The 27,178-nt window shown below is 44.4% G+C and overlaps 1 protein-coding gene across 2 annotated transcripts in view; it reads right to left on the reverse strand.

Moving 5' to 3' along the window:
- The window catches only part of Mbo (nuclear pore complex protein Nup88), a 90,738-nt gene that overhangs the window by 10,740 nt on the left and 52,820 nt on the right, over positions 1-27,178 (reverse strand). For both annotated transcript variants that reach the window (XM_076814196.1, XM_076814193.1), the window contains exon 2: positions 15,552-15,721. In XM_076814196.1, coding sequence (XP_076670311.1) covers positions 15,552-15,721 — 170 coding nt within the window. The remainder of the gene's footprint in view (positions 1-15,551; positions 15,722-27,178) is intronic.

Consider the following 27,178-nt stretch of genomic DNA (forward strand, 5'->3'; position numbering starts at 1 on the left):
TATGCAAAACTTGCTTGTCTGATGACGCTGTTTTCAGCACAATGTAATAGTTTCGCCCGCTTTCCTACTTGCAACCCTTAAGGGGCCATTCCGGTTAGACGGGTTGAAAGAAATTGAATTTTTTTTTAAAAACATTTTTCGAAAGTACATATCCTCAAGAATGTACTGTCAAATTTTTATGCAAAATCCCGATTATTTTAGCTTCTACAGAGGCATTTTGAAGGAAGCGCAGAGACTCGGCGTCTATAAATGAAACCCTTGAACGCGTTTTTCTAGAAACGTCATTTTTCCACATTGTGAAGATAAAATCTGAAAATCTATCGAACCGATTGCTTTATAAATTTTACTGCTTACTCTGCACACCTATGACTCTCGCAAGGACCACAACCAAGTATCTTCACCGAGTCTCACCTACTTTTAAAATCGAAAATAGCAAACGAAAAACAGCCGAAAACATTTTTCTTGCATTTTGCTCGGCATTTTGCTAATTTTTAAGATAAATCAAGCGACAGCGGCAGTCATACTGATCAGGAATCTGTTTGGATTTTTGGGTTCGGATAAGTCTAACAGCTGTAATCGCCCACACGATTGATGACTTAAACCCCCTCATAGTTTCACAACGACTGCATCATATTCCCTTTGGAAAAAAATGTGGCGTGGAATGATAATTAGAGAAAAATTTATCCGACCTCTGGCTTTAGAAGAATCGTAGGCCACGAAACTAGGGTGCATAAGAAACTGTTGCACTTTCTTCGATTGTCTTAAGTCACAATGCTGAAGACGTAAATCTCAGCTTTGAACACTGACAGGATAAGTCGTGGGTTGGTCGCAATTTTCTGCAGATCATCACCGATCACCCTAGTAATTCCAACAGCAAAGTGTAGAAACACCGTCGTGCATGCTCCTCGCCCCCCCATGCTACATACTTACTCCACGCGACGTGTCGTTATTTAACGCGAATTACCGTAATCTTTCACGATCGTACCGACCCTACGAATAACGAAGGAACACACTGAAGCGTGTCGCGGTGTTTGTTTTTCAGCGGGACGAGGCTAGCCTGCCGGCCAACGATGGTCGCCTACATTTCGTATATTTTATTATTACTCTCACACTTTCCGCGGCTGGACACGGTAACGCTGGCAAAAGGGGGTTGACGGTGGTTAGCCCGTGGCCGTTATTAATGTCCGCGGCACCGTGGAAAGAGGAGGGGGCCAGGGCCACGAAGGAAAGAGATGGACAGACAGATAAACAGAGAGGGAGGGAGGAAAAAGCGAGCGAGAACGTCCCCGGCGCAAAATAGGGAGAACGAGAGAGGGAAGAAGGGTCGGAGGAGGTACAAAAAAAAACAAAAAAAAAAAAAACGGTCGGTGGGCATAGGGTATCGTCGGCAACGACTGGTTACACCGTTACACCAACGACGAGGACGAAAGCAACTTCACCATCGCCAGCAGCCTCGCTGCAAAAGCACGCCACGAGTTCTTAATAATTGATAAAAATGTACGCATGCACGCACCAGTAGAGGGAGTCGGTCGCAAGCCAGACGACGTGGTCAACCCCCAGCGCCTCTGACCCTCCTCCCACCCTCCCTCTGTCCCTCTCTCTCTCACTTTCTGCGGGTGGTTGAGTCCCTCTCTTTTTCCCTTTGTGCGGTCCAACCTTTCATGCTTCGTTGACAAAGGCACACGCAACGATTTATTCGCACTTTGCACCACAGCCTCGCGGGGATTTTTCTTCGTTCTGTCACAATTTCGGAATTATCAGAATTTATGGCCACCCCTGCGCGCAACGGTAGACCATACGTTGCGTTCTGTGTTACTGCCAACAAGTAACTGGTTCAGGAGTTTCTGAATACTGAATTTTATCGCAGCTGTCTAGGTTCTTTTCGGAGGTGGTCGGAGGAGGTAGGCAACATTGTTAGATCAGGAGCTAGTAAAGCGGTTGGCTAACATTAGAAACTAATATGTGGAGAGAGAGAGAGGGTGGGGGGGGGGGCTGGGTCCCATTGGTGGAATAGGCCTTTTTTAATCAGAGATTTTTTTACGTGCCGTGGTGGTCAAAGTAAACTCTGAAAAAGATGTTTTTATATAAGTGAGTATAATACTAGACTTTCATGTTGGCGTAGGGTAGACCGGGGCGGTAGTAACACTTTGACTTTGGAATACGGTTATGCAGGAACTGTTACCACCGGTCTACCCTACGGGGCCGTCCTTAAATTACGTAAGGGTAATTTTGGCGAATTTTTACCCCCCCCCCCCACAGTATAAGAATTCGTAAGATTTGATATTCCACCCCCCTCCTTACGTAATATTTTTTACACTTAATTTTTTCAGTTATTAAAATTCTTTTAAAGGTTTATATAATTCATTGAACTCGGTTTCGGGAAATTTAAACTAAAACTACTTTTCCGGAACATTAATCATAGAAAATTGAACATTAATGACCAAAAATTAGGTTGAAAAATATTACGTAAGACGCTACCTGACTCCCCCCTCCCCCCTCCATGTAAGAAAACGTAAGAAATTCGCGACCCCCTTCTCCAAAAAGCCTTACGTAACTTAAGGGGTTACGCCACCCTGAGGCGCTCGAAACAGCACTAAACTAGACGAATTTTTTTTACTGATACTATGAGGATGCAAATTATTTATTTTCTTCTTATGGGTAGATCATGTATTAGTGCATATATTGTATAAATACTGTACAAAAATATTAAAAAATGACCGAGTTATTTGTTCTCCCGCGAAGCTCGTTCGCCGTTACACGCGTGACTAACCTAACAAATTATAACGAACATGTTCGTTTGAAATCAAAAACCCAATGATTTTCGTGTTCCTTAATAAAATACCTACGATGTAGCATAGGGATTTGAGAAAAAAAATAATTGCACAAAGAGAAAAAATTATACTTTTTTCACATGAAAAAACGAATTTAAACCATTAATTATATACGAATGGGGTATAGGATGGAAAAACTGATAAGCTACATCGTAGATAATACCATTAAGAATATGCGTGCCAAGTTTGATCTCAATCGGACAAACAGTTTTGGAGATATTTGATAGGTCATCTTTGAAAATGTAGTTTCGAGAAAAACGCAAAAGAAGAAAAGTAGAATAGTCGCTACCTGCTGCGGAATATCGACATCCGCGCCTCGTTGAAAGCCTATAACTCGGCTATTTTGGGGAATTTTTGCGTCTACAATGACTTAAATTATTCTTAAAACTTCACGTAATAAGAAAATGCAAAGAGAAAAAAATCATGTTTTCAAAACTTTCAGGGTGGCGTAACTCCTTAAGGATCACCCTTACCTGACCTATCCGGAGAGAATTGTGTAACTTTCCGGACCACATACAGCGATTATAAGGGATGCATGACATCAGTATATGTTCATATATTTGTGCAAGTATCTTTAATAACTAATAAAATGTTCCACCGATTATGTTGGTATCCCTGTTCGACTTTCAGGTATTGAGATAAGATGCCTCATTGAGTGAACATGCCTACTCATACCCCAAAAGAGTTTAATCCAATATTAACAATAGTTTTGTCAAAGAAAAAAAAAACAAATATCCTCCCTTAAGATGCTTCCCCAAAGCCCCAGACGTGTAAAATCTTAGGTTATATTCCCACGCACCCGGCTCTACGCCATAAATTATGAATCCGGCAGCTAGCATTGTCTGAAAGCAGAAAAAAATCTCTAATAATGCTCGAATTTTTTGACTCGGACCACACCGCGGCAAATTTCTTGGCGAAACGAAAGAAAGAGAGCCGCAGCCGGCTGCTCGAATCTAATTAAGAAATTCTTACACGGCGGTGCTGCGCATTCTGCCACACCCTCGCACAGCCCCGCCTCCCCCCCTCTCGACGGAAGCAGTCTAGAAAAAATTAAAAATAATTTTTCCTACGTAAACGTATTAACCCCCGGGCGAAGTGTACGGAGCACGGGAGCTTTTTACGCGGCGCTTTTCTTCCAATTTGTACAAAGAATGGCGCGCAGAGGCTGACTTCAAAGCGGATCTTACGCGATGTCGTATCATTTTATTCTGGAAAGGCCGTCCCCGTCGCGAATTTCCCTTCCGGTTGTGCTTAACGTTACCCACGCTTCCGTCGTAGCTATTCACCAGCCCTTAACCCTTCGCCTACCCTGATAGCATTGCACAGCTTGTTTTATCCATTTCCTAGCTTTTCTTCAACGTCCCGTGAATGAAATTGTCTTCCAATCTGTCTGCCGGGGGAAGTGAAAGCGCGCTGTTCTCTTCCTGGGCGTAGAGCCAAGGAATTGTTCAACCCTTCCCAAGCGTGAAGTCAATAGGGAGCATGCGATGAACGGTAGCGGGTGTTGAGGGAGCACAAGTGACTTTTGCAATCACGAGGTCGCTGTGCACAGCGCAGTACTAAGAACTCAAACCTCAGTGCCGATGGTTGACAGCCGATTTTACACAAGTTTCTTGCGTCGCAATGCTAATTAATACTTTACTTATATGCTCACAGTAAGTCAACCTAAAAGGCACGAATAAGTAGAATACGTATCATGAAGAATGAAATTTCTTAGGCTGAGTGGTGGCAGGACAGAAAGGAGGTGGGAGAAAATTAACGGGAGCGTGAGGTAATCTCTCAAAAATTTTGGTAGGTGCATCAGCTGAAGATATAAGACACCGTGGCAGGGGAGGTATAGCCGTCGATGCAACGAGACAGTCGCCAAAGGAAAGAATTATGCTTTTACTTGCAGGGTGGAACGATCCTCTATACAAGCAAGAGGTGCCTGCGAAAATTCTCATTTTTTGGGGGAAATAAAATTAGCGTCCACCCCAGTGGAATACATCGGTTTTGAAGGTAGCGGCGAACGGCAGATAAGCGGCCTTCTCTCGGTTTCACCTTCTCCTTCTCGGCAATAAATCCCGGGGAAAAAACCTATCCGGGTCTCGCACTGTTTTTTTTCGCCGCTTAACCTAAAAATTCATTAGATTATAAAGCCATTAATGCTCATCCGCGCGACAGGATCTCTCTTCCGGTTAGCCGAGTCCAGAGTAGGATCGATAGGCTACCCATGGTAAAACTTTGATTACATTTAATTTAGATCGTCGAGCGATTGTCCGGGCAAATGAGCCGCCTGTCTAGTCCTGCAGCCCTGGGTGCTGATCTAAACTGTTCGACTGCACGATCCAGTGCACTGTCTCGAAATAATCACAACTATCATTTGCTCGCTTTCTGTGGAACTGCGGAGTAACCCGGCCGAAATCGTGCGAGCATCATTTATGTTAACAACGGGAAAGAACGTAGATCGACACTGTTCAAGGGTGGTTGAAACGGAAAAGACGTAGGCAACGCGAAACGAGGAATAATTCAGAATGGCTGTTGAGAGGGATAATAAAACTCCGGGCGGAGAGTAATTAGAAATATGATTTGCTGGGGTAAATGGGCCGTGATGTCTAGGATAATCACCCACCGAGTATTTCCATCTCGAATTCTTGAAACCCAAGATCTCTTCGCCCGTTAGCCTATGACCTCTCTCATTATCTTCCTCGGATAAAGGGGAGAAGAAAGAAGAAGGATATGTTGGCGATTAGAATCGATGGGACTCGAATGGAAGATTTCGCGCTAAAATCTGGGGAATAAATCTATAGAGAACGGGCACTTAATCGGCGTAAATATTCCGAAAGAAGCCGCTGCACTTAATTCCGCTCGGTGACCCCGTGTAACGACGTAATATCGTTCAGTAACTCGGAGTATTTTTATTACTTTGCTGCGGCAGCATGGTACGCGAAGGAGGAGGGGTGGCTAGGCGACACCAGTAGTCGAGGGGGTGGTTCCTCGGCCTTAGGAAGCTATGCTCACGATATAACGAGAGCCATTATGATAAGCGGATGCATAGATTAGACATAACTCGTTAAACCGGCTGTACTCGAGGTCCACGATGAAAGACGATGTATCACGGGATCAAGGATGGCTCCGTTTGACAAGAAATTCACAAGCTGGCTCTTTGTTGCAAAAAGTCTTACGGAACCATTGGTCCAGAGTGCATATTTCGAGGGTTCCCTGAGAGAAATTTTAAGTTGCTAAGTTGTTGACATTTAGATGAAATATAATCTGTACTTCGCAGTTGTCGTTTTCACCCCTAGAAGCGCTCGCTAATTCCGTCCTATCGTTCGAGGAATAAAGACTTAAGTGTCCAAGAGGTTTGAAAATCAGAGGGAATCGTTAATGACTCCGTTCAGCCATTCTATGAAATTCTGTAGAATAGTGGCAGAAAATGTTTACAGGCTTTCGACATCTCGTGACCGCGAGCATCAGCTGTCAATGGCCAGGTGTGACTTCGACCGATCGAATTTGGGTGGTATTTAGGCGGACCAAAGTGTGATTTCCGCGTAACGATAGTTGGCATCTCTGTTTAAGACTGGTGGATGGGCCACGAGCAAGGAGAACGCGACCGATGGTGTGAGGCCTGGGGCCCATAAAATCGGGATGTTACGCAAAATATAACGAGCAACGTTCCTCTGGGCTGGCTGACGCTCCTGCCGTAATTCATCCGGCTCTCGCTTACGTTCGCCTTCCCGACGACACCTGCGTCGGCAACTAAGCCCGTTAATTCTCGAGGTTGCGTCGCGCTTTCATCGCGGCCATCGGTTTCCAAGGAGCGCTCCTTGCTGCTACTTTGCAGCTCCGTGTCCTGCGTGTCTTGGCTCTCGATCTTCCTTAAGCGGCAGGGCGCGTCTTACGATTAGACTAGGCAGTCGCACTTGAATCGTAAATATTCTCCGTCCAAATCCTAAAGGGTCCCGGTTCTGCTGGTTCGTGAGCCATCGACACTTGAGAAATGCCTGAAGCTTCGACGCAACAGCAGGAGAAAGTTTCGAGTACCTAGATATAATTAATTCATTTGATACTTCTTTGAAGCTTGGTCATCTTGGGTTTTCCTGTTTAAGTATACAAGAAATACTTTGTGCGGGGTGTAAAAAATTGTATGATCATGATCATCGTTAGTAGAACCTCAACCCCAGAGGTCAAATTTTTTATATTCTTCATATATATGTAGATGGAAGAAGATAGAAATTTTGACTTCTGGGGTTGAGGTTCTACTAACGAAGATCATGACCATACAATTTTTATATTTATATTAATTTCACTTTCGAGGGTTAAACGGTTTGAGCTGGGCGTTGATGATGAGTCTGGGGTAGGTCTGGATTAGGTCTGAATTAGGACTTCAGGATATATATATATAAAAGAAGTCTTCTTTTAAACCCAGACCGTTTAACCCTCGAAAGTGAAATTTGGAAGGTACATTGTTTTCATGGTGTAGGCACCCACTAAGGAAGGATTTTTGGAAATTCCATTCCCAAGGGGGTGAAAAGAGGTCAACTGTATTTTCTCGGACTCCCTAATATCTCTTAGACCCGATTAGATATCAACTTGGTTCTTACTCCCAGGGATTACCCACACAAATGCCTAAAAATCAATTTCAAGATTTTTCCCTAACCAACCCTTAAGGAGGGGTGAAATGTATTTTCATGGATTCCTCAAAATCTTTTAGGCCCGATTAGATATCAACATTGTTTTTACTTTGAAAGATTACCTACATAAATGCCTAAAAAAAAACAATTTCAGGATTTTGCCCTAATCAACCCCTAAGGGGGTGGTGAAAAGGGATGAAATGTGTTTTCATGGAGTCCTTAATATCTCTTAGGCCCGATTAGATATCAACATTGTCTTTACTTTGAAAGATTACATAATGCCTAAAAAAAAACAATTTCAGGATTTTTCCCTAATCAACCCCTAAGGGGGTAGTGAAAAGGTGTGAAATGTGTGTTTCACGAAGTCCTAATATCTGTTAGGCCCGATGCAAAGCGCGGGTGTACTTTGCAAGTGTACCTATATTCTATTTGACAGGAGGACGAATATTTGAAAAAGAATTATTATTTGGTTGAAGATTCCACCAATTAATTAACTTGCACAAAGTTGCTCCAGCGGACGCGCCCTCCCCCCTCCCCACTTTATCCGTCGTTACGCATGCGTGGAGAGGGACGATTCCGTAAAAGAGTTTCAACCCCTGAACAGCATTGGATATTGGCATAAGCTTTCATTCAACAATCTTTCGTGAGAATACGGTTCGTTTGCGACTCACGTGGAAAATTATGTCACACATACCTGCATATAATCCACGATGATTTTATGAACAAATATGTAAGCGGCTGTATGCGCGCAAGCTGAAGGTATTTGCATAGTAATTCTTTTCGTGCATGTTGGCACATATATGGCTGCAAGTATTTATCTCAATAAAATTCAAGTTATACACGGATTCGCAGCGCCAGAAGGGTTAAGGATCTCCGGCGAGAGATCGCTGGAGAACCGGAAGCACGTGCCGTGCGTGTCGCGAAATATTTTACTGGCACGCATCAGCGGCCGATTTCAGCCCTTGGCCCAGGAAGGGCTGGTTGCAGCCGCTCTCCTATCTGTCCCGGGCCGCAGCGAAAGGGGATAGGATGCGTTTATTTAAAAAATGATTTAACCTAATGGTTTTACATATGTAATCCCGATATAAACCCGAGGCTAATCTCGGGAAACCACACGCGGCACTCTCGCAGCCGCTCTCGGTCCAGTAATCCACATACGCGCCTACCCATACCTAGTGTCTCCACACACGACTGCCACCCTCCTCCCTCTGCGCGGTTCACTTTCCTGGCTGGACCTGTCCAAACCCTACCCCCCCCCCCGCCGCCCTTGCTTTTACCAACTTTTTTTCGATGAGCAAGCGCTAACGAAAATCACCAACCTCACCCTGGCGCTTCGGAGGAGGGTGGTCGTCGAGAGGGAGCGGGGTGTGTGTTTGCGAACCGAGGAGCATAGGGTGCGTTGTGCTCGAGCGCGCGCCGGATGATTTAGATGGTCCCCGATGATATCCGCGCCTTTTGAAAAATGTCGCCGCGGCGAGGAGGAAAATATAGAAGCCGCGACTAGCTGGCCCGCCGTGTGTACCGCGCTTTATCAGCTTGAAGAGAAACTTTATTGCCGGCTGAACGATATTTCTCGTCGAATCAGCGGTTAACAACGGAACCAGTGTATGAACGATGAAGAGCGAAATTGGAGAATCGGTGAATAATTCTGACGAGCCGGAATGTCGCTAGGCTAGGTGTACAATTCGCTGAAGGCATCGCGCCACCATTAGCGCAAACTGGATTTTGCCTTGGGTGGCCACGCAAAGGATCTCAAAGTCGCAAGAAAGAAGCAATCTGCTAGGAAACTGGAGAAGTGGTAAATTCCTCGTTTTCGTTGATCACACTTCCAACAATGGACTAGGTAAGCTCATGAACAGCCATAGCATTCGAGCCGAAGAAGCATCAGCGACCATTTGCACCAATGCGGAGAAGTATTGAAACGGATATAACTTTCGCAGCCAGCTAATGTTCCATTCGTTCCCTTCGTTAGAACGCGACGAGGGGAGCGACGTCTACGTGGGCCGGAAGCCGGCAGCCTCGAAGATCGCCAGCGTGAATAATACAGAGCACGAATGCCATGCCAGGTCCTTTCTGCCGACCTGGTGTCCTTTCGCGTCCGGCGACGCGCGAGGGTGGTGGCATTTTACGGGCACAAACGTGCACCAGGCAGCGAGGCCAGAGGCAGGGTGGCTTGGTGCAGCGTCTACGTAGAAAACCATGCACTTGGGTAATCGCGCGCAGCGCCCATAGGCACCTGCAGCGGTTCTTCTAATCAAAGAATTCCGGCAGCGGCTGGCGGAGGAAGAGAATTTAAATACGCGAGAGGCATTCTGCTCGTCCGCGCCGTCATTGTCCTGGACATCGTCGTTGTCGTGTCGTAACGAAATAAAACCCGAGAGGCAAAAGAGGGACATCTGTCGGTTCTTTTAATTACAGCGGTACGTGTACCAGGCCACGGACTGCCCGCCACGGACCTTACATTTTCCTTCCCTTTCCCATTTACCTCCCTGCATCTCTCCCTTCTCTGTTCCCTGTTCTCTCTCCCCGGCCAGTGGTGTGCTTCCGCCAGCTATTCTCGGTCACTCTCGTGCCGTTCCATCGAACACCATCGTACACTGTCGAATCTGGTCGGGACAGCTTCGGAAGACTAGATATTCTCCATTTGCGCGAATGCTGCTGAATAGAAAATGTCGATGCTATCTGCCAGTTCACCGTTTCACTCGCCAAGCTTTAATTTAAGCAAGTTAGGCCTAACAAAGGAAGAACTGGATTACCCTTCAGATTATTTTAACGTCATCTTCCGTCATCTATCGTCGTATTACCGAAGAAATAGTCGAACGAGTTGGAACGTCCGCGCTGTAAATACCTATAGCTTTCTTCTCCTTTAAACGACAGGGTGTACCTAGAACTGAAGTCCCCCCGCCCCAAACTCCTGAACGAGGACTCAGTATTACGCAGGTTTACGAGGTGAATACTCCAGGGACGATTCGTAGGAACGTTTGCTTGGAGTAGAACGGCGCGGGGTAACTAGGGGTAGCGCGAGTGGCGAAAATTATTCATAAACGTAGGCTGGCTTGCGACGTGAGGGATGAGGAGAACGAAAGAGGGGGCAGAGGTGTATGGGGGGTGGGGGTCTCTCTGGTGGCGCGCCACGTACGCAGACCGAAGCTGAAATCTACCGAATATTAAGGTAGCAAAGGTCCTCCCAGGTCGCATAATAAACACATAACGGTAATCCTTAAAACAATAATTAGCCACGAGAGCCAACCAAGAGGCGACGATCTTCCGGTGGCGCGACGAAATAACGCCGGTTTCGTGGTCCGTTACCGAATTAATGCCACGACTCGCCCGACACTCCGATCCAAGTTATTACCCCCGAAGTTCCACCTTCTTCCTATAACGATTATCCGACGGAATGGTAGCTCGAAGGAGCTGCGAACTGTTGTGGCGAATGTCCACGGGGATCCTTGCCACTAGCTCCTATTTAGGAAAGAAGCGTCGATGTTGTTCGACATCTACTTCTGACGCTAACAATAACACGCATCGATCCGAGCAGTTTATGGAGCAGCCTGCTAATGCGTTTAGTGCAAGGAGACTTCAATACAAGTGGATGATGCTGCGGACGTCGCCGTGTTACGGGAAGGTATGTACGTAGTTCGCGGAAGATGCGGCACTGGTTGATTGAATTAAGCCGTCGGCTAACGAGTGAAGAAACTTTTAAGAAAGTCAAACGATCGGTGGTTCTTTGGTCTGGAGGTTGGTTCGATTCCTCGCCAGTTGTCCACGTTGTTCCTTCTTGTCCCGCCACCGCGTAAGTGTAGGCATCGGAGAAAGAAACGAGAGGTGATTAGCTGAGCTAGTATTAAAACATACATCCCTTGGAAAGCTACTTGGTTATAAATTACAGAGATATCGTTCGTACCGGGGCCTGGGGATGCTGGAAACCAGGAGAATCTCAGATTCCCGCTGGCATTTAAAATAACCAAGTTTTCAGAGGAGGTCGGAATGGAGTTTCTTACGAGAGAAAGAGGCAGGTTTTCGGGTACGTAGAAGGGGTAGGAGGCTGGGCGGCGCGAAGTGGTAATAGTTTTAATCCGGTGTCTTGAAGTCGGGATTTGGTGGCGCAGCAGTTAGTGGCTGTGCTGGTAAGTCCAGGGCGAACCCACTTCGCGCTCTGATATCATAATCCGAATAATCACTATTATTGCCGCCATTTGCTTAATCCGAAGCTCGGCCGCTTGCGTTTCCACGGTTCGGGGCTCCGGTGCCGCTGGCCGATGGGGGAGGCTGGGTATTGTATCGAAGCTGTTTCCACAGTGCTCCCACCGAGACACCGTTTCAGTCGCGCCAGGGCATCGCTCTGTTTCGGGAATCGAATCGACAAGCTGTCCGGGGAATTCCAGGTCCTCGCGTCCATGGATCTGCCGCGAGGCAGAAACTTTCGCGTACAATAACGCATAAACTCTATTTAACGTTGTTTAAGTCGGAAGGAAGGAGACACCGAATCCACGAGATTCGTTCTAATGGTCTCCCTCAGAAACTGTTCCAAGGTCTTTTACATCCGAGCATTTAACGCGCGCCGGTGTACGCACGTTCTTATAAATTCCCTCGATTCCTAGCCGCGGCAGCGGCCGGAAAAAAGCTGAAATTGCTTAAGTGAAATAGGGAAAAAACTTTGGCGGTAAACTGCCGCTCTTAATTTGACCAGTTTGTTCGGGTCTTCGCGCTCGCCGCGGCTAAACGTTTCGTTCGTTTCCGGAAAAAACTTGCGGAATTATGAATTAGCGGGAAGTAGGCAGGAAGTCGGGCTCGACTTATTTATGAAATTATAATGCGAAGGACACAACTCGGAGTGAACGGGTGTACCCTTTTACCGTAGAGAATTAAGGGGTATCTCCTCGTGCATCGTGATATTCAAATTAATTAGGAATATCCGTTCCGCTTACTGCCGGTGTCTTTGGAAGCCACTGTATTTGAGATTTAATGTCTGATGCGATGGGCATATGGATATACGTCGAAAGACATTCTGCTATTAGAGACGCAGCGATCATTCGTAATCAAGCATTGGAGAAAACGCCTGATCTGAGGCTCGCGAATGATCTGAGGTTCGCGTCGAATCACCTGACTAAATATCTAAAATTATTTAAGGGGGAACAACACCTTGACGGCCGGAAAATTAAGCTACTTTTCAGAATTTTTTTCAGGAATACTTTACAGTTTTCATAGAAAAATTGTATTGCCTACCTTTAGTACGCTGTCTTAAGAGACTATAAAAAAAATAAGTAGAAAGACATCCATAAATTTTAATGTATTAATTAATCTTCTAGACCCTCCCACGCGAACTGGTTGAATGTGTAACTACAGAACAGCAGGTCTGAAATCAAATTTCATTTTTTGACCTGCTGTTCCATATTTACTCATTCAACCAGCTCGCGTGGGAAGGTCTAGAAGATTAATTAATATTTTAAAATTTATGGATGTTTTTCTACTTATTTTTTTTATAATCTCTTAAGACAGCGTACTAAAGGTAGGTAATACAAATTTTCTATGAGAACTGTAAATTATTCCTGAAAAAAATTCTTAAAAATAGCTTACTTTTTCGGCCGTCAAGGTGTTGTTCCCCCTTAAGCAACTGTATAAAGTTGATCGACTGGTGGTCTTACATTGTACCCATCCCTGCAAACTAAGTATCTTTTTCTGAAGCAAATATTGCCAATCAAATGCAAAACTTTCCTTTCGTTACAAGAACCCTAACCACATTGGCGATCTAAATCATTGTCCTCACCTATCTCCTATTAAAACAACTCTTTTCTTTGTTCTAAATTCTATCCCTGTACATTTTCTTAGCTGGTCCAATTGCCAAGCCAGTTCAATCTAACGTTGGCTCACTAGTCTTTATCTAGCATACTGTTAAGTATTGGGTAAGTGTCTACACGATTGGGGCTCTGTAGAAATTCTATCCGAAACAATTTACCCATCGCCACATTTTGCATTTCACGGTTCAAATCTATACGCAGTATAAATTATTCAGTCTATTACTAAGGGCTCTGGTCATCCTCTCACCACCGAAAGCATAATTTGCTTAAGGCCTAGGGTACGTACAGTATCCTCGTTCTATATTTTCACGTAAATTTTCCAAAAAATATTCCCAAAGGTATATCCACTTTTCTCTTGCAGAGTTCTCAATGTTACCTCGGATCGACTCAGCCTACTATTAAGGGGTTACGCCACCCTCAGACGCTCAAAGCAGCACCAAATCTCACGATTTTTTTCTATAATACTACGAGGTTGAAAATTATTTCTATACTTCCTATGTGTAGAGCAGGTATTAAAGAAAATATTGTACAGATATATTAAAAAATGGCATGTGTTAACCTGCGAAGCTCCTCTCCGTGAGCGCTGTATCAAATTACGACGCCCAGGTTTGTCTGACGTTAGAAAGACCATGCTTGTATTTTTCATAGACAAAATATCTAAAATGTAGCATACGATTTTTTTGACCCGATAACCCATATGTTTATAATAAATGTTTTACTTTCGCCTTGTTACGCGAAAAATAATAGTACATGATTTTCACCTTGCTCTGATTGGTACAGTACATTTTCTCTTCAAATCAGTATGCTACATCGTAGATATTTTATCAATCAACAATAAGATCATGGTCTTTCTAATTTCAGATGAACGTGGGCGTCATAATTTGATACGCAGCTCATGTGCGTAACGGCGAAGGAGCTTCGCGGCACAACACATAACTCGGCCATTTTTTTAATATTTCTGTACAATATTTATACAATATATTCATTAATACATGCCCTAAACATAAGAAGTACAGAGATCGCGTGGGATGGTCAGATTTTGTCCCAGATCCTTAGTTTTGGAAATAAATTGAAAAATATCTACAAAACTTGGTGCATTTCGAGTGTCCTTTTCCCTATGATCGTTGTTTAAACATATTTAAATGTTCATAATGCAATAATAACTTATATCGTTGTATTCGGGAGCGTTCATAGAATAATTTAACGCAACGAGCAATCGAATAACTATTACCGTTTCAACACAAAAGATGCTCAAAGTTGAAAATTTGCAGTTTTTTCTTCAAAATCGATTTTCTCAAAAACAGGGCGATGGCGACAAATGGGTTGCGGATTCGTTTTCAGGGCACGAAAACCTATAAAAAACGGCTATTGAATGTTACAAGTCCAGACGGCTGTTGTACTGTGTAATCGGTCTGTAACGTTTCACATCGAAGTTTCCAACACTGTATAATACTAGTCCAGTATCACTCCGATTCTGGACCAGGTGCAGTCCCTGGCTCGATCCACAATTGCAATTCTTAATACCAGCTCTTCCCCCAAGAGGATAGGTTTGCATCCCGTTCGGATGTGGTCAAACGCCTCGCTATATTACTTCCATCCATAATAATAACGTTTTACAGCTGTCTAAAAAGTACTGCTCGCAAAGTCGACGGAAGCAATATAACCGTAAGACCTTCGCAGCCTCCCAACTATCGAATTTGCGCCGCGGCAATGGCCCTGCATGTAGACAAAGCAGTGGTGCCTTTAGTGGCGAGGGGCTGCAAATGTGTTCGTGGGAAAAAGCTCCAGAGGCATCGAGCAATGATCCCTTCAATCGCGAGGCTAATTTCGCCAGCTTCTAATCACCCCGAAAGATTAGACGCGGGAAGAAGGAGACGCCGTGACGGAGCCGCGAAGGATAATGTTACGCGAGTCCTCGGTGGCATGTGTCGTTGATGAGGCGGTTAGTATTCAGCGGTGCTTCCCAGGCCCTCGGGAACTTTTGAAAACTAACCGGAGTAAAGCCACCTTAATTCCATAAGAGAGGGAGGCCGAAGGGGTTCGGGCGTCATCGTAACACCCTCTTAATTACAGGATATTAGGACGTGGCCGCAGGAGCCGCGGAGGTGCTGCAAGCCAGATAGCGCGATTTATTATCCGCGGTCTGCCTTATCTCGCTTTTTAGCAGTGGGATTTCTTGCAACGCCCCCGTAAACTCGTCGCCCCACATCCTGGAGATTGATTTCGCAACGCGTCACGCGTAAGTGTCCGCTCGTCGTTCGGGGGACCGGCCGCTGTCGACAAGTTACAGTGGGGTGAATTCTACTTACACGCAAAGGATTTCTTCTTTTCCACCTTGGAACATGCCCTCCTTGCCCCATCGCTTGGGAAGTTCCATCAGCACTAACCCCATGTTGCCCCACAGTGCCAGCTGCGTTCCAGTCTCGTTGATAAGCAAATTTTTGATTTCGAAAATCGGTGGGTCAGTGGGTCGAAGTTTCTGGAAGGTAAAGCACGACAACTATGGTTAGTTCTGTTGAGCCGGGTGAGTGAATCCAAAAACCCAAAGGTGTAGTCGTTCGGGCTTGGGGATTAATCAGGTAGATCAGGCCTGTCCAGGGATTTGCTCGCAGGAGCAGCCGCGTGTTGCTCTTCGCTCTCGGAGGCACCAGGGTCAGGCCCAAGAGCGAAAGGTCTTCTTGGTGGGGGAATCTGTGAACGCCACTATCCCCACTCTTTTACGGCTGCCGCTCTTGCCTTCGCTCGCAACCACCCGCGGCTGCTCCTCGAGGGCAGGAGCAAAAGTTCGACAGGCCTGAGGTAGATAATTAAAATTACTAAATTACCTACTCTGCGCGTCGATGTGGCGAAGTCAGTAGTTTCTTTCGTTACAATCGAATAATTAATTATATTCTGAATATCAGACCTGCTGCATATGCATTAGGTATAGATATAGAAACCGAACAAACTACATATGTAATCCTAGTTGAGCGCCCATTATATTTATATGCATAATAATAATGATATAAAGGCGTGAGAGAGCCGTTGATAAGGTAACGAGATAGCGAAATAAAAGATTCACCCCTGTGTTGTCAGCTAATCTCGAATAAACAACCGTGCATGGAAATAGTCTGAAAAGCAGAGAGCGCGTAAAAGAAAGTACAAAATTGGCAGAGGTACAAAGAGTCGATAAGTGAGGAACAAAGGGACAACAAAATCAGCTATAGCAATAAAGTTAATGAAAATACATCGCGTTTGGAACCGGAAAATAGGAGAGAAAGAAATGCGTCGATTAACTTTCTAAACAGGCAAATAGGATTAAGCAAAAGTTTTATCGTTCGGTTTCCCCGGCATTGCACTTTTAATTTCCCAGCCCCGTAACAAGATATTCCCAGCCCCTCGACTTCCACTTTCACCCTCGCCGCGCATCGTCTATCGATTAATAAACTTTATAATACGATCCAGCTCCTCGTTTGTTTTCCAGTTTGATTTTTATCACGGCGGTGGTCCCGGGAAAAAGGCAGGTGCACCACGAGCTTCCTTCCCCCCTCCCCCTTCCCCGCAGAGGGATTCCTCCTTAACATTCCCTTGCCACGGGTCCCTGGGCTACCCTCTTTCGCCTCGATATTTAATTTCGAACTAAGTTCGCGAACGCGAACATCATTACGGCCCGGCATCCCCCGACAGGTGGGATGGTATCGGCGCGTATCAAGGGGCAATTATTTTTCTACCCCCCGAGGGTAGTTTTTCCAGCAAGACGAGGCATTTGGGGACGGCTGGTATCGAATGTACTTCTTTGTCTCGTGATGTCAGTCTAAAGTCGTGTCTGATCCCAGAGAGACGTTTAAAATATTGGAGAATCTTGCGGGGATGTTCGGGGTTAAACAAATTCGGTGACTTCTTAATTTTTTTTATGAAAATCTCGATTTTTTACGGACCCTATAAGAGGTTTGCCCCGAAATGGCACATGTTTTACGCATCCTGTACTTTTTTCCAAGTCGATCTGTACCTCATTTCGTTTGCAGTCAGGAAAGAATGAAGAGAGAAAAATATTCGAGAAAAACGCATTTCAAGTTTCTGGGCAAAGACGACGTTATAGGTTGTCGCTTGACATTTTTAGCTGCCAAATCTACAATTCAGCGAATTTTACTACAAACCAAGCGACATTTTATTCAGAAAAGATAGTACTTTCGGAAAACGCAATAAAAAAATCGATTTTTCGACTGTCTAGTCCCCTTGAACCGTGGTAGCTTTAATATTCGTTCATCTATATTCTCAATAGTCCGATACAATTAAATATACCCCAGGTTCCACCAATAAAATCGTTCTTCGATCCAATCGGCTCCGTCAGCATCTCCCCTGATTGTATTCGATTTGCTGTGAAAAAAGTGCGAAGCTAAGCTTGCCTCAGCATGACGAAAGGAAGAAACGAAGGACTGGGCGCGTTTAAAAGTTTTCTTCTCATTAAGTCTCATTCTCCTGGGACCTCGACACCAAGCGACGCTCCTCCCCCTCTCTTCCACAGTTAGAAACACATTTATTAACGGCAGCTCATCTCATCCCGCCGTTAAGTACCAGTAAGAGAGTGCTCTCTCCCTCTGTTATCCTCTCGCCGAGAGTTCTCTCATTCACTTTGCCGGCTGTCTGCTATCCCGTCCGGGGGGGGGGGGAGGGTGAAAGAAAAAAGACGTCACATCGTCGACGCCTTATTAATCCGGTAGCCGAGGATAGAAGGTGGAAGGTGTCGCGGAGAGAGGCCCTTTGAAGAAATTAAAAGAACAGAGGGTATAATGTGAACACATCCATTCCGTGACCCTCTTTCTTCTCCTGCCAACCCCCTCCTATCTTTCCGGGACCTCTTTCTGTTATTGTCGTTGCCGACTCGGCACCATTAACTCCACCGTTTCGCGACGCTTTTGCTAAACGTCAGTCAGCTGGACGTCCCCAAGTCTCGTCACGGTTTCTTACAACCTGACGTGCACACTTACTCCTCCCCGTCCGTTGCTTTGCGCGTTTAACGGGAGCTCTGAGGCAGGATTGCCCGAGAATCCGCAGCCAAGATGGAGCGCTAGGTGATGGAAGATGGAACGGCGGACAGTGTGTCCTCCGAGGGCTTGCAGTGACTCAAGTTTGTTAGCGGCAAATGAGAGATTGATGCGTCACTATTCTAACGCATAGACGCAACTAAGCTATCAATTTGAAGTTTCCTTCGCTGGACTTTGAAATTTCAAGAAATACTTGCACGCGAACACACAGACGCTTGATACCGAAAGCACAAAACTTTGCTGGAAACAAGGAGCTGTCAGATTCCGGTGGTGTGAAAAAGAGAGCACGGCAATCCTCGTACGCCCCAACTGGAGCCAGAGCAAAGATGGCAAACGAGGATGTTAGCCGAATAATGCAAAGTAAACGTCATTTGAGATATAGTCCAGCATTTGTCCATATTAAGATGTTTAGCAGCCCGTCTGTACATTCGTTTCCGCGCGTACACCCGCGTATGTGCTTTTGAAATTACATAGCGAGGCCATCATTCGTCGTTAGTCAGCATTCCTGCGTTAACTATGTGTATCTTGAACACCCGTTATGTGCCCATTTGTCAGCAAACTCCTCTATACCGCCTTAAGATGCATAGCTTCGTTCCTAACGTTTCACCTATCTCTGCCACATCGTCTCTAAATTCACTATACACGTACTTGCCGTACCTTTGTTGAGGAGAGAAAGTCTCCTCACAGAATTCGAGGACCCGGAGGGGTGTCCTGTGTTTTGCATATCTCATCTGCCAGACACCTGGTCCGTCAGTCCTTGCCCGCGAACCTGGGACTCTTTTAAAATCACGGAAACAAGGCTAGCCTGAACTCTACACGTAACACCAAGATTCCCATGGGGTAAGGGCTGTTGCCAGATGACCTCGTTCACCTGGTCATCGGTCTGAGATCTGAATGGTCACCCAGAAAGCTTCAGGATCCAAGTTTCTGTAAGCGGCACTCAAGAGCAACGTTCTGAACGTTTCCCTTTCCTATAACTCGCAACATCCACTACCAAAGCAAACTTCTACCAATAAAGAATCTTTCCTACCACCTCCCTCTAAAAGTCCCATCAGCAACCTTTGAAATACAAAAGTACGCGTTTCGTCGATTGCTGCAGCTTAAGCAGTTTGAGTTCCGGGAGGATAATTATTGCATGTCTGTCCAATAAGGGAAATTCCTACTCGTCATCGTCTACGAGGCAGGCCTCCATCGCCAGCGACGCACGCAACTTTATATTAAGCCTAAGTTCTAAACTCATAAGACAACAGCCATGGTAGGGTCCAAGTTCCCTTCTACAGCGACGAAACGGGTCACTCGATTACGACGTTGATCGTCCTACTAGAGACAACCAAATTGGATAAGTTCGAGCAGCTTCTTCGCCGACTACTTGCGCCATTACCTTCCGGGCATTTCAATTAGATACGATTCTCGAATTCATGAATCTTTTCGGTGGTATCTTCGGAGCCTCGATGCGACTGCGTCTGAATTTTTAAATGATTTTTTTAATCATCTGTCTTTAAAGATAACAAAGGAAGACAGAAATTACATACATTGTTGTTTACCTAGTTTAATAGATACACAGTTTAGACCTATGATCTTAGGCCTATCCTAGGCCTAGCATATTCCTGTTATTTATTATTTGTCAGCATCACTTTCTTGAGAAAATAAGAATGTACAAACAGACAGGAGATTCTAAATTAACATAGAAGCTGATTCTGTAATGAGTATAAATGAAATTATCGATTGAAATGGATCCTAGTGGTCGACCGCGTAGAGATTAGCTACTCGCCGGTTAAGGGAAGGTTCCGGACTAGAGCCCCCAAAAATAGGTGATCTTTAGGAATTAATTAAAGGAAGACTACTGTATATAATTTAATGATACTTTTTGGATTGAATTAAGGATATCTTAAGTTATAGAAATATATTTTTTGTTTTATAATTAACCATTGCAGAGTGCACTGGGGAGTCATTAAAGTCGAGGCGTCAAAAAATTCATCCAAATCGGTGGGACGACCTGTATCTCCAAAAGTTATTATCCGACTCGACTGAAACCTTTCTTATTTTGAAGAATATACTTCTAGCTAGAGGGAGATACCAGAAAAATTCAACAAATTGAAAATTTATCATTTTCAAAGGCGTTGAAAGGATGAAAAATATTGGGAAAAAGTGATTTCAAACTTCAAGTGTCGTTATTTTCTAAAAAAATGTCATTTTTGTAATTTCTTCTGGTCCCCCCCCTAGCCAGAAGTATATTCTTCAAAATGAAAAAAGTTTCAGTCGAATCGGGTAATAATTTTTGGAGATACAGCGCCCACCATTTTGAGAACACTGTTTCGAGAAAAACGCGTTTAAAGTTTTACATCAGCGCCAAGAGGCCGGTTCTTACCCATGCATTTGCCGCTACTCAAATGCCTATAACTTCGGGAATTTTACGAATTTCAAAATATCCTTTTAAACATATATTCCTAAAAGATTGAACATTCGAAAAATGAAATAAAAAAAAATCGACATTTAGAACGGAACCTCCCCTTAAGCAGAAGGATGAAGTGTTAAGAATAAATCATTCACAGGGGAACACCGCGAACCCGCACTCACCGATTGGAGCGCAGCTTTGTGGGTTTGCAGAGTAACTCAAGACAAGAACAACGATCTGTTTCATTCGGGCAGTATCGCCCTTTAAGGGGGTGAAAACTAACCTCAAAGTCAAATAGGCACTCCCACAATTTCGCGTATAACTCCCGAACCACAACAGACAGAAACAAATGTTTCAAACAAAAATTCAATGGTGCAACGAGCGCTGCAAACATGCGTTAACAAAATTTCGAAAAGAGTTAAAAAAAACATTACCCGAACAAAAAAAAATTTTTTTTCAAAATTTTGTAAACGTAAATTTGCAGTGTTCATTGCACCGTTGAACTTTTGTCTGAAACATTTTTTTCTATCTGTTGTAGTTTGAGAGTTATGCCCGAAAGAGTGGAAGTGCCTATTTGACTTTGAGGTTAGCTTTCACCCCCTTGAAGGCCGATAGGGCCCGTACGAAAGACACCGTTGTTCCTGCCTTGAATCACTCTTCTATAACGCGGCGTTCCCTTGCCAGAGAATCTCCACAAATATTCAGAGGCTTCCACGTTTCTTCGGCATTCTCAGAGAGCTCTTGATCGAGGTACTCTATTCAGACGGAAACGGAGTCGATACCGGAGGAGGGCAGAATACACCCGGTATACGCGACGTTTTCATGGAGAAAGAGGTGGAGAGGCAGGACCCGTTAGGTGGCCGACGTCGGGCGTAAATTTGCATTGAACGAAATGAGGCGCTATGGGGCATTCCAGTCCGAAGTTAATAGCTTCCCAACGATTAACTGTATCTCTCCACCCACCGCGTTTACCCAGTCTCTTCCTGTCTTTCCCCCCCCTGGCCGTTCATTCGACGCGTCATGCCTCTTCGTTCTATCCCTTTCGCCCGCTCTTGCCACCCCCGTCCTCTCTTTCGTGCATTCTTCTTTTTCCTCGTCGCACTTACCTATACCGTCCGTTCCGATAACACGGGCCCCAATGGCCGTGAAATAACTGACTTTGCCCAGCGATTCGCTGCACGGTTGATCTACCCGCTCGACCATGGAACAGTGTCCCGCCGTTTTAGCGACCTTTGCCATTGATTTAAAGGGTTCTTTTTATCCAAACGCGGCGACGAAGTTCGATACTGTAACGGTTCAAGAATCGCGTGCAGATAGTAGGTGGAAAAGGCGGCGCCTACCGCGGCTGCAGCCAATAGTTTCCAGGCACGGGAAGGCGCCACGGGGGTTATAGGGCATAATTTAGTGGACAGTTTGATATACAAACAATCTTTAATGAAATTCTTGGTGTTCATTAATAACGCATTACAGCCTGCTGCCGCTGTCGGCATCGGTACCAGGGAATCCCGTGTCCCCGCCCCTCTTTTCGCTCCTCGCGCTCGCTTGCCCACCCTCCTACATCCCGCGTCGTCCTCCGACACCCCTTTATCGTCCCTATCTACTCACTCTCTCATTCCCCCTGTCCCGCGGAAATTTTGGCACGTTTCTCGACGACCAGACACGCTCCGAAAGCGCCACTCAGCGATGTTTTCAGCCTCTTCTTGACACGGATCGGTTTAGAATGTACCGCAATAGAAGATGTCAACAGTTCTGACGACGATATCCCATCAGTCAAGGGATGTGAAATAATTGATTTAGCGGTCTATAAACTAATTCAAACGTATTAAGATATGAATCGGTAGAGAAAAGGCATCTTGAATTTCTTGGTTAATTTTCTTCTTCTATTTGTACATGATGCCTGTAACATTTTCTCGCGGCAAATTTTTACAATTTTCGCCAGTGCTTTTTAAAAATTTGCCGCGAATCGGAAAATTGTAAAAATTTGCCGCATTTCGGAATCTGGTTCCGAATGACAGTGCTCACCGCAAAACCGAATTTTTAAAAATGCTTCTTGGATGTCGGTTGTTACTTTATTGTAAACGTAAATATTTTTCCACGAAAAAATTACCAACTGTTCTTTAAATGTTGCTCTTTTAAGCGCAAAAAGTATTGTAAAAATATACGCTCTGCTTCTTAAAAAAAATTCACAAATATTCACCTCTTTTCGGTCGCCTGACTAATAGGTATACCCCCATAAGGGGTCATGCCTAGTTGGCAGGCGAAAAAACCTGATATTCGGGATTTTTTTGTGTAAAATCTAATGTATATTTTTTACAACTATTTCCATATTTTAAAAGTACACGAATTCAGCAACTCTCAGTAATTTTGTTATATTCACTTTTCGATTTCAAATGATCGGACTCGGAGAAATCGTGCTCACCGCGCAGCGGCATTATAAAAATAGCTTCCGTGAGAGTGGCTGTTATTCCTTCAGTATTTCATATTTTCCTATAACAAAATTACTGAGGCTTACTGAATATATGTACTTCTAAAATAAGGAAATAGTTGTAAGAAACATACATCACATTTTTCATAAAAAATTCCCGAAAGTGACGTTCTTTTTCGTCCGCCAACTAGGCATAACCCCTTAAGGGGATTAACTAGGCAGTCGAAAAATCGATTTTTTATTGCATTTTCCGAAAGTACTATCTTTTCTGAATAAAATGCCGCTTGGTTTGTAGTAAAATTCGCTGAATTGTAGATTTGGCAGCTAAAAATGTCAAGCGACAACCTATAACGTCGCCTTTGCCCAGAAACTTTAAACGCGTTTCCTCGAATATTTGTTACTCTTCATTTTTTTCTGATTGCGAACGAATTGAGGTTCAGATCGACTTGGAAAAAATTACGGGATGTGTAAAACATGTGCCATTTCGGCGCAAACCTCTGATATGATCTGTAAAAATTCGATATTTTCATAAAAAAATTAAGAAGTCACCGGATTTTTTTAGCGCACGAACAATGGTGGTCTGGGTTAAAAAAATTCGGTGACTTCTTAATTTTTTATGAAAATCTCGAATTTTTACGGACCCTACAAGAGGTTTGCCCCAAAATGGCACATGTTTTACACATCCCGTAATTTTTTCCAAGTCGATCTGAACCTCAATTCGTTCGCAATCAGGAAAAAAATGAAGAGTAACCAATATTCGAGGAAAACGCGTTTAAAGTTTCTGGGTAAAGGCGACGCTATGGGTTGCCGCTTGATGTTTTCAGCTGCCAAATCTACAATTCAGCGAATTTTACTACAAACCAAGCGGCATTTTATTCAGAAAGGATAGTACTTTCGGAAAATGCAATAAAAAAATCGATTTTTCGACTGCCTAGTCCCCTTACGTAACAACTGGACGAGGTTCGGTACCTATACTTAAGAAAACGAGGACGTGCAAACAATGTGACGCAGAGTCGACTCCGTGCGACATCGTACGAGGGCTAACGGGCTTCCCGGTGAAACAGCGGCTCGTTTTGGGGTGGCTACCGGTTAATGAATCGACGGTAATCAGGGGTGTGGGGGTGAAGCGACGAATGACAATCGAGTTTTGTATTAATGTCCAGAGCATGCCGCGCCCATGGTCCCAGCGCGGCTTGTACGACAGCCACCATCAGCCTGATCGTTCGTTTAATCAAGCGAGCCGCTAACATGATTAACTTATTGCGTATTCCCGTCATTCCCGTGTACGTGAGGCACGAATCAGCGATACGCTAGCGCAACACCCATCACGGCCTCTCTATCTGGTTACATCCCACCCTCTCTGTCTAACCACCTGTCGCGTTGCGCGCTCTTTTCGACGAATCATTTGGGCGTAGGCGGTTCGGCTGTTTTCTAATTAAACGCTCATGACAGTTCCCCCTTCCTCATCGTGCACGGTGTCGTAATCGTTTTTCCTGCCATTCGCTGGTAATTACGCGCGAACAGTTGAGACGAAGTTGCTTGATGTAGCTTAAGTGACCGACATGTTTGCTGTGGATTCTTTGTTCAGTGTTTATTAACAGCAAACAATTGCCATTGGTTAAATATTAGAAGTGTGGTACACTACTGGTACAGTGATAATGATTGTCAAAGTTATTCTTGTGACTCGTTTAGGATAGGGGAGACCGGGGCAAGTTGATACAGGGGGAGGTTGATACAGACGAATTATCTCGACACTGTATATACGTAGCTCCTTGTGTGCGAGATATGTGAAGCTTTTTGTTCAATTCTCTACTACGATCTAGCGTACATCTGTGTAGGGGAGACCGGGGCTAGATGTTACAGGGGCAGGTTGTTACAAAGCAGTTTAAATTTTTGTCGCTTGGACTATTAGTTCGAGGATGAAGTGGCTGATGTGTTTCAACCATACACAGTTGTGTATGTTGTTTGTTTGTAGTCGGTTCACGCGTTGTCACTTTATTACAGTTTCTTGTGTTTTCGGTACCAATAGTAACTTTTCTCTTTCTGCTTCAATGTTTTCTACCGAACAGATGGATAAATGTATGTAAATTAATATTACCACGTTTGAATCAGTGTTCCTTTAGCTACAGATTCGTACCAAGAATATAAGGATACACCAAATTGGTATGAACTTGTAACTTTTTATACACAATGGTGTCAGCCGGGGCAAGTTGTTACATTGTATTTAGTAATTAATTTATTAATTTAACCCTTTAGTTACCACGAGTCACTGTAGTAGCTTCCCGCTAAAACCTAAAAAGATTTAGTAATTAATTTACCCCGCAGTGGGGTAAGTTGACACATTTTACCTTCGTCCAAATAATATTTTTTCATTCATTTTGTATGTATTTTCTCAACTTTTCATTTACAATATATTGAAGAGGAAGGACCAAAGTATATTTCAGCATATTTGTTATTAAGTAACTGATTGAAATAAAAAATGAAAAAAATTGAAATCAGAATAGCGCATCAACTAGCCCCGCAGTGGGGTAAACTGATACATTTACCTTCGTCCAAATAATATTTTTTCATTCATTTTGTATGTATTTTCTCAACTTTTCACTTACAACATATTAAAGAGGAAGGACCAAAGTATATTTCAGCATATTTGTTATTAAGTAATTAATTCAAACAAAAATGAAAAAAATTGAAAACTGAAAAACGTATCAACTTGCCCCGGTCTCCCCTATACAGTTACAGATTAATATTAATCGTTTCCCCTCACCTTTCCGCCAATTACACTGCCCTTTGTATACAGTTGTATCTCCCCTTTCAGCCATTTATATTTTTGTACGCGTTCCACAAGCGCTAACTGCAATGTACCGTGTAAATTTTTAGAGTAAACTTTGAACAGCAAATAGAAACCGCCTTAGATTGGCCAGTGAATTTCAAAGAGCTCGAGGGGGTAGGCCTTCGGCAGAAATAATTAAAGATTCAAGCAAACCAAATAATAGTAATCCAGCAATTCTACTAATTACGTGAAAACTACTCTACGCATATATTGAATGTAAGGAGTTAACTTGTTGCGAAAGTTCAATAATTACGCTCATGCAAAAGCATAAACATAACATTTGCGGAGGATAAAACGAGTTGCTGCGCGAAGAAGCGGGTCAATTAATATGTTAAGTGAAATACAGCATATTCTACTGACAAGAAACTCTTCCTTTAAGCGACGCGATAGAGTGCCGTCAGCAAAGCAATAAGTCCAATAAGTCTTCTAATAAGAAGGGACCCGAAGGGAGTCCTGAATTTAAATTTGAACGTGATTCTGTTGGCAACGACGCGATAAAATCCCATGTATCCGGTATCAATAAAAGGCGCACATCTGTCACTTTGCCGCGCTCACGAGGTCATTTATCTCGCGAGGATAATGGTCGAGCCTAAGTCATTTCTCCGCGCTCGGACCGATTACGTGAGCCCGGCTGAAAACTCGAGGAACGTGTCGCGGAAAAATTAATAATCCTCCATCGGCTGGCAGAAACTCGAATTCTATGGTAATCAAATGGGACTGCGGAAGGTCTCCGTGGAGGCTGATGGAAATTCTCCCTCTCGCTGGCCCTCGCTGTCACCAATATTCTATCCGGCTTCACGCGTGCACTGGGGCGAAACGTGCACCCGCGACGTGTCTCGAAGGCCTCGCGTTATTATTGCTTTATTAAGTCGTAATACAGAGCGAGGCAGCGAGATGCTTGGGGCGTGGAAGCTGCAACAAACGGCGGAAACAGCGCGAGGATGTGCGCGCGATCGTTGATGGAGCTGGCCGGCCATCCTCGTGCCAGCCGGACCCACGCAATTCCGCAAAGTATGCAGATCTAAGAATTCAAATGGCCGCCCTATAGCCGCCCGTAAAATGGCGGACAATCACGCTCGTAAACCACTATATTAAAATTCTATATCACCCCCACCCCCAGCCGCCAGCCGGCCACCGCCGATGATATCATTCCCGCGTCTCTCCTTCCGCACCCTGCTAGCACTTTCGCTCCTCTCATCGTCCAGGGCCTTCCTACCTACCGATCATTACACTGCACGCAACGTGCGACCGTTCGCTCGTGT

This window comes from Andrena cerasifolii, chromosome 1, assembly GCF_050908995.1.
Source record: "Andrena cerasifolii isolate SP2316 chromosome 1, iyAndCera1_principal, whole genome shotgun sequence".
Taxonomy (NCBI): domain Eukaryota; kingdom Metazoa; phylum Arthropoda; class Insecta; order Hymenoptera; family Andrenidae; genus Andrena; species Andrena cerasifolii.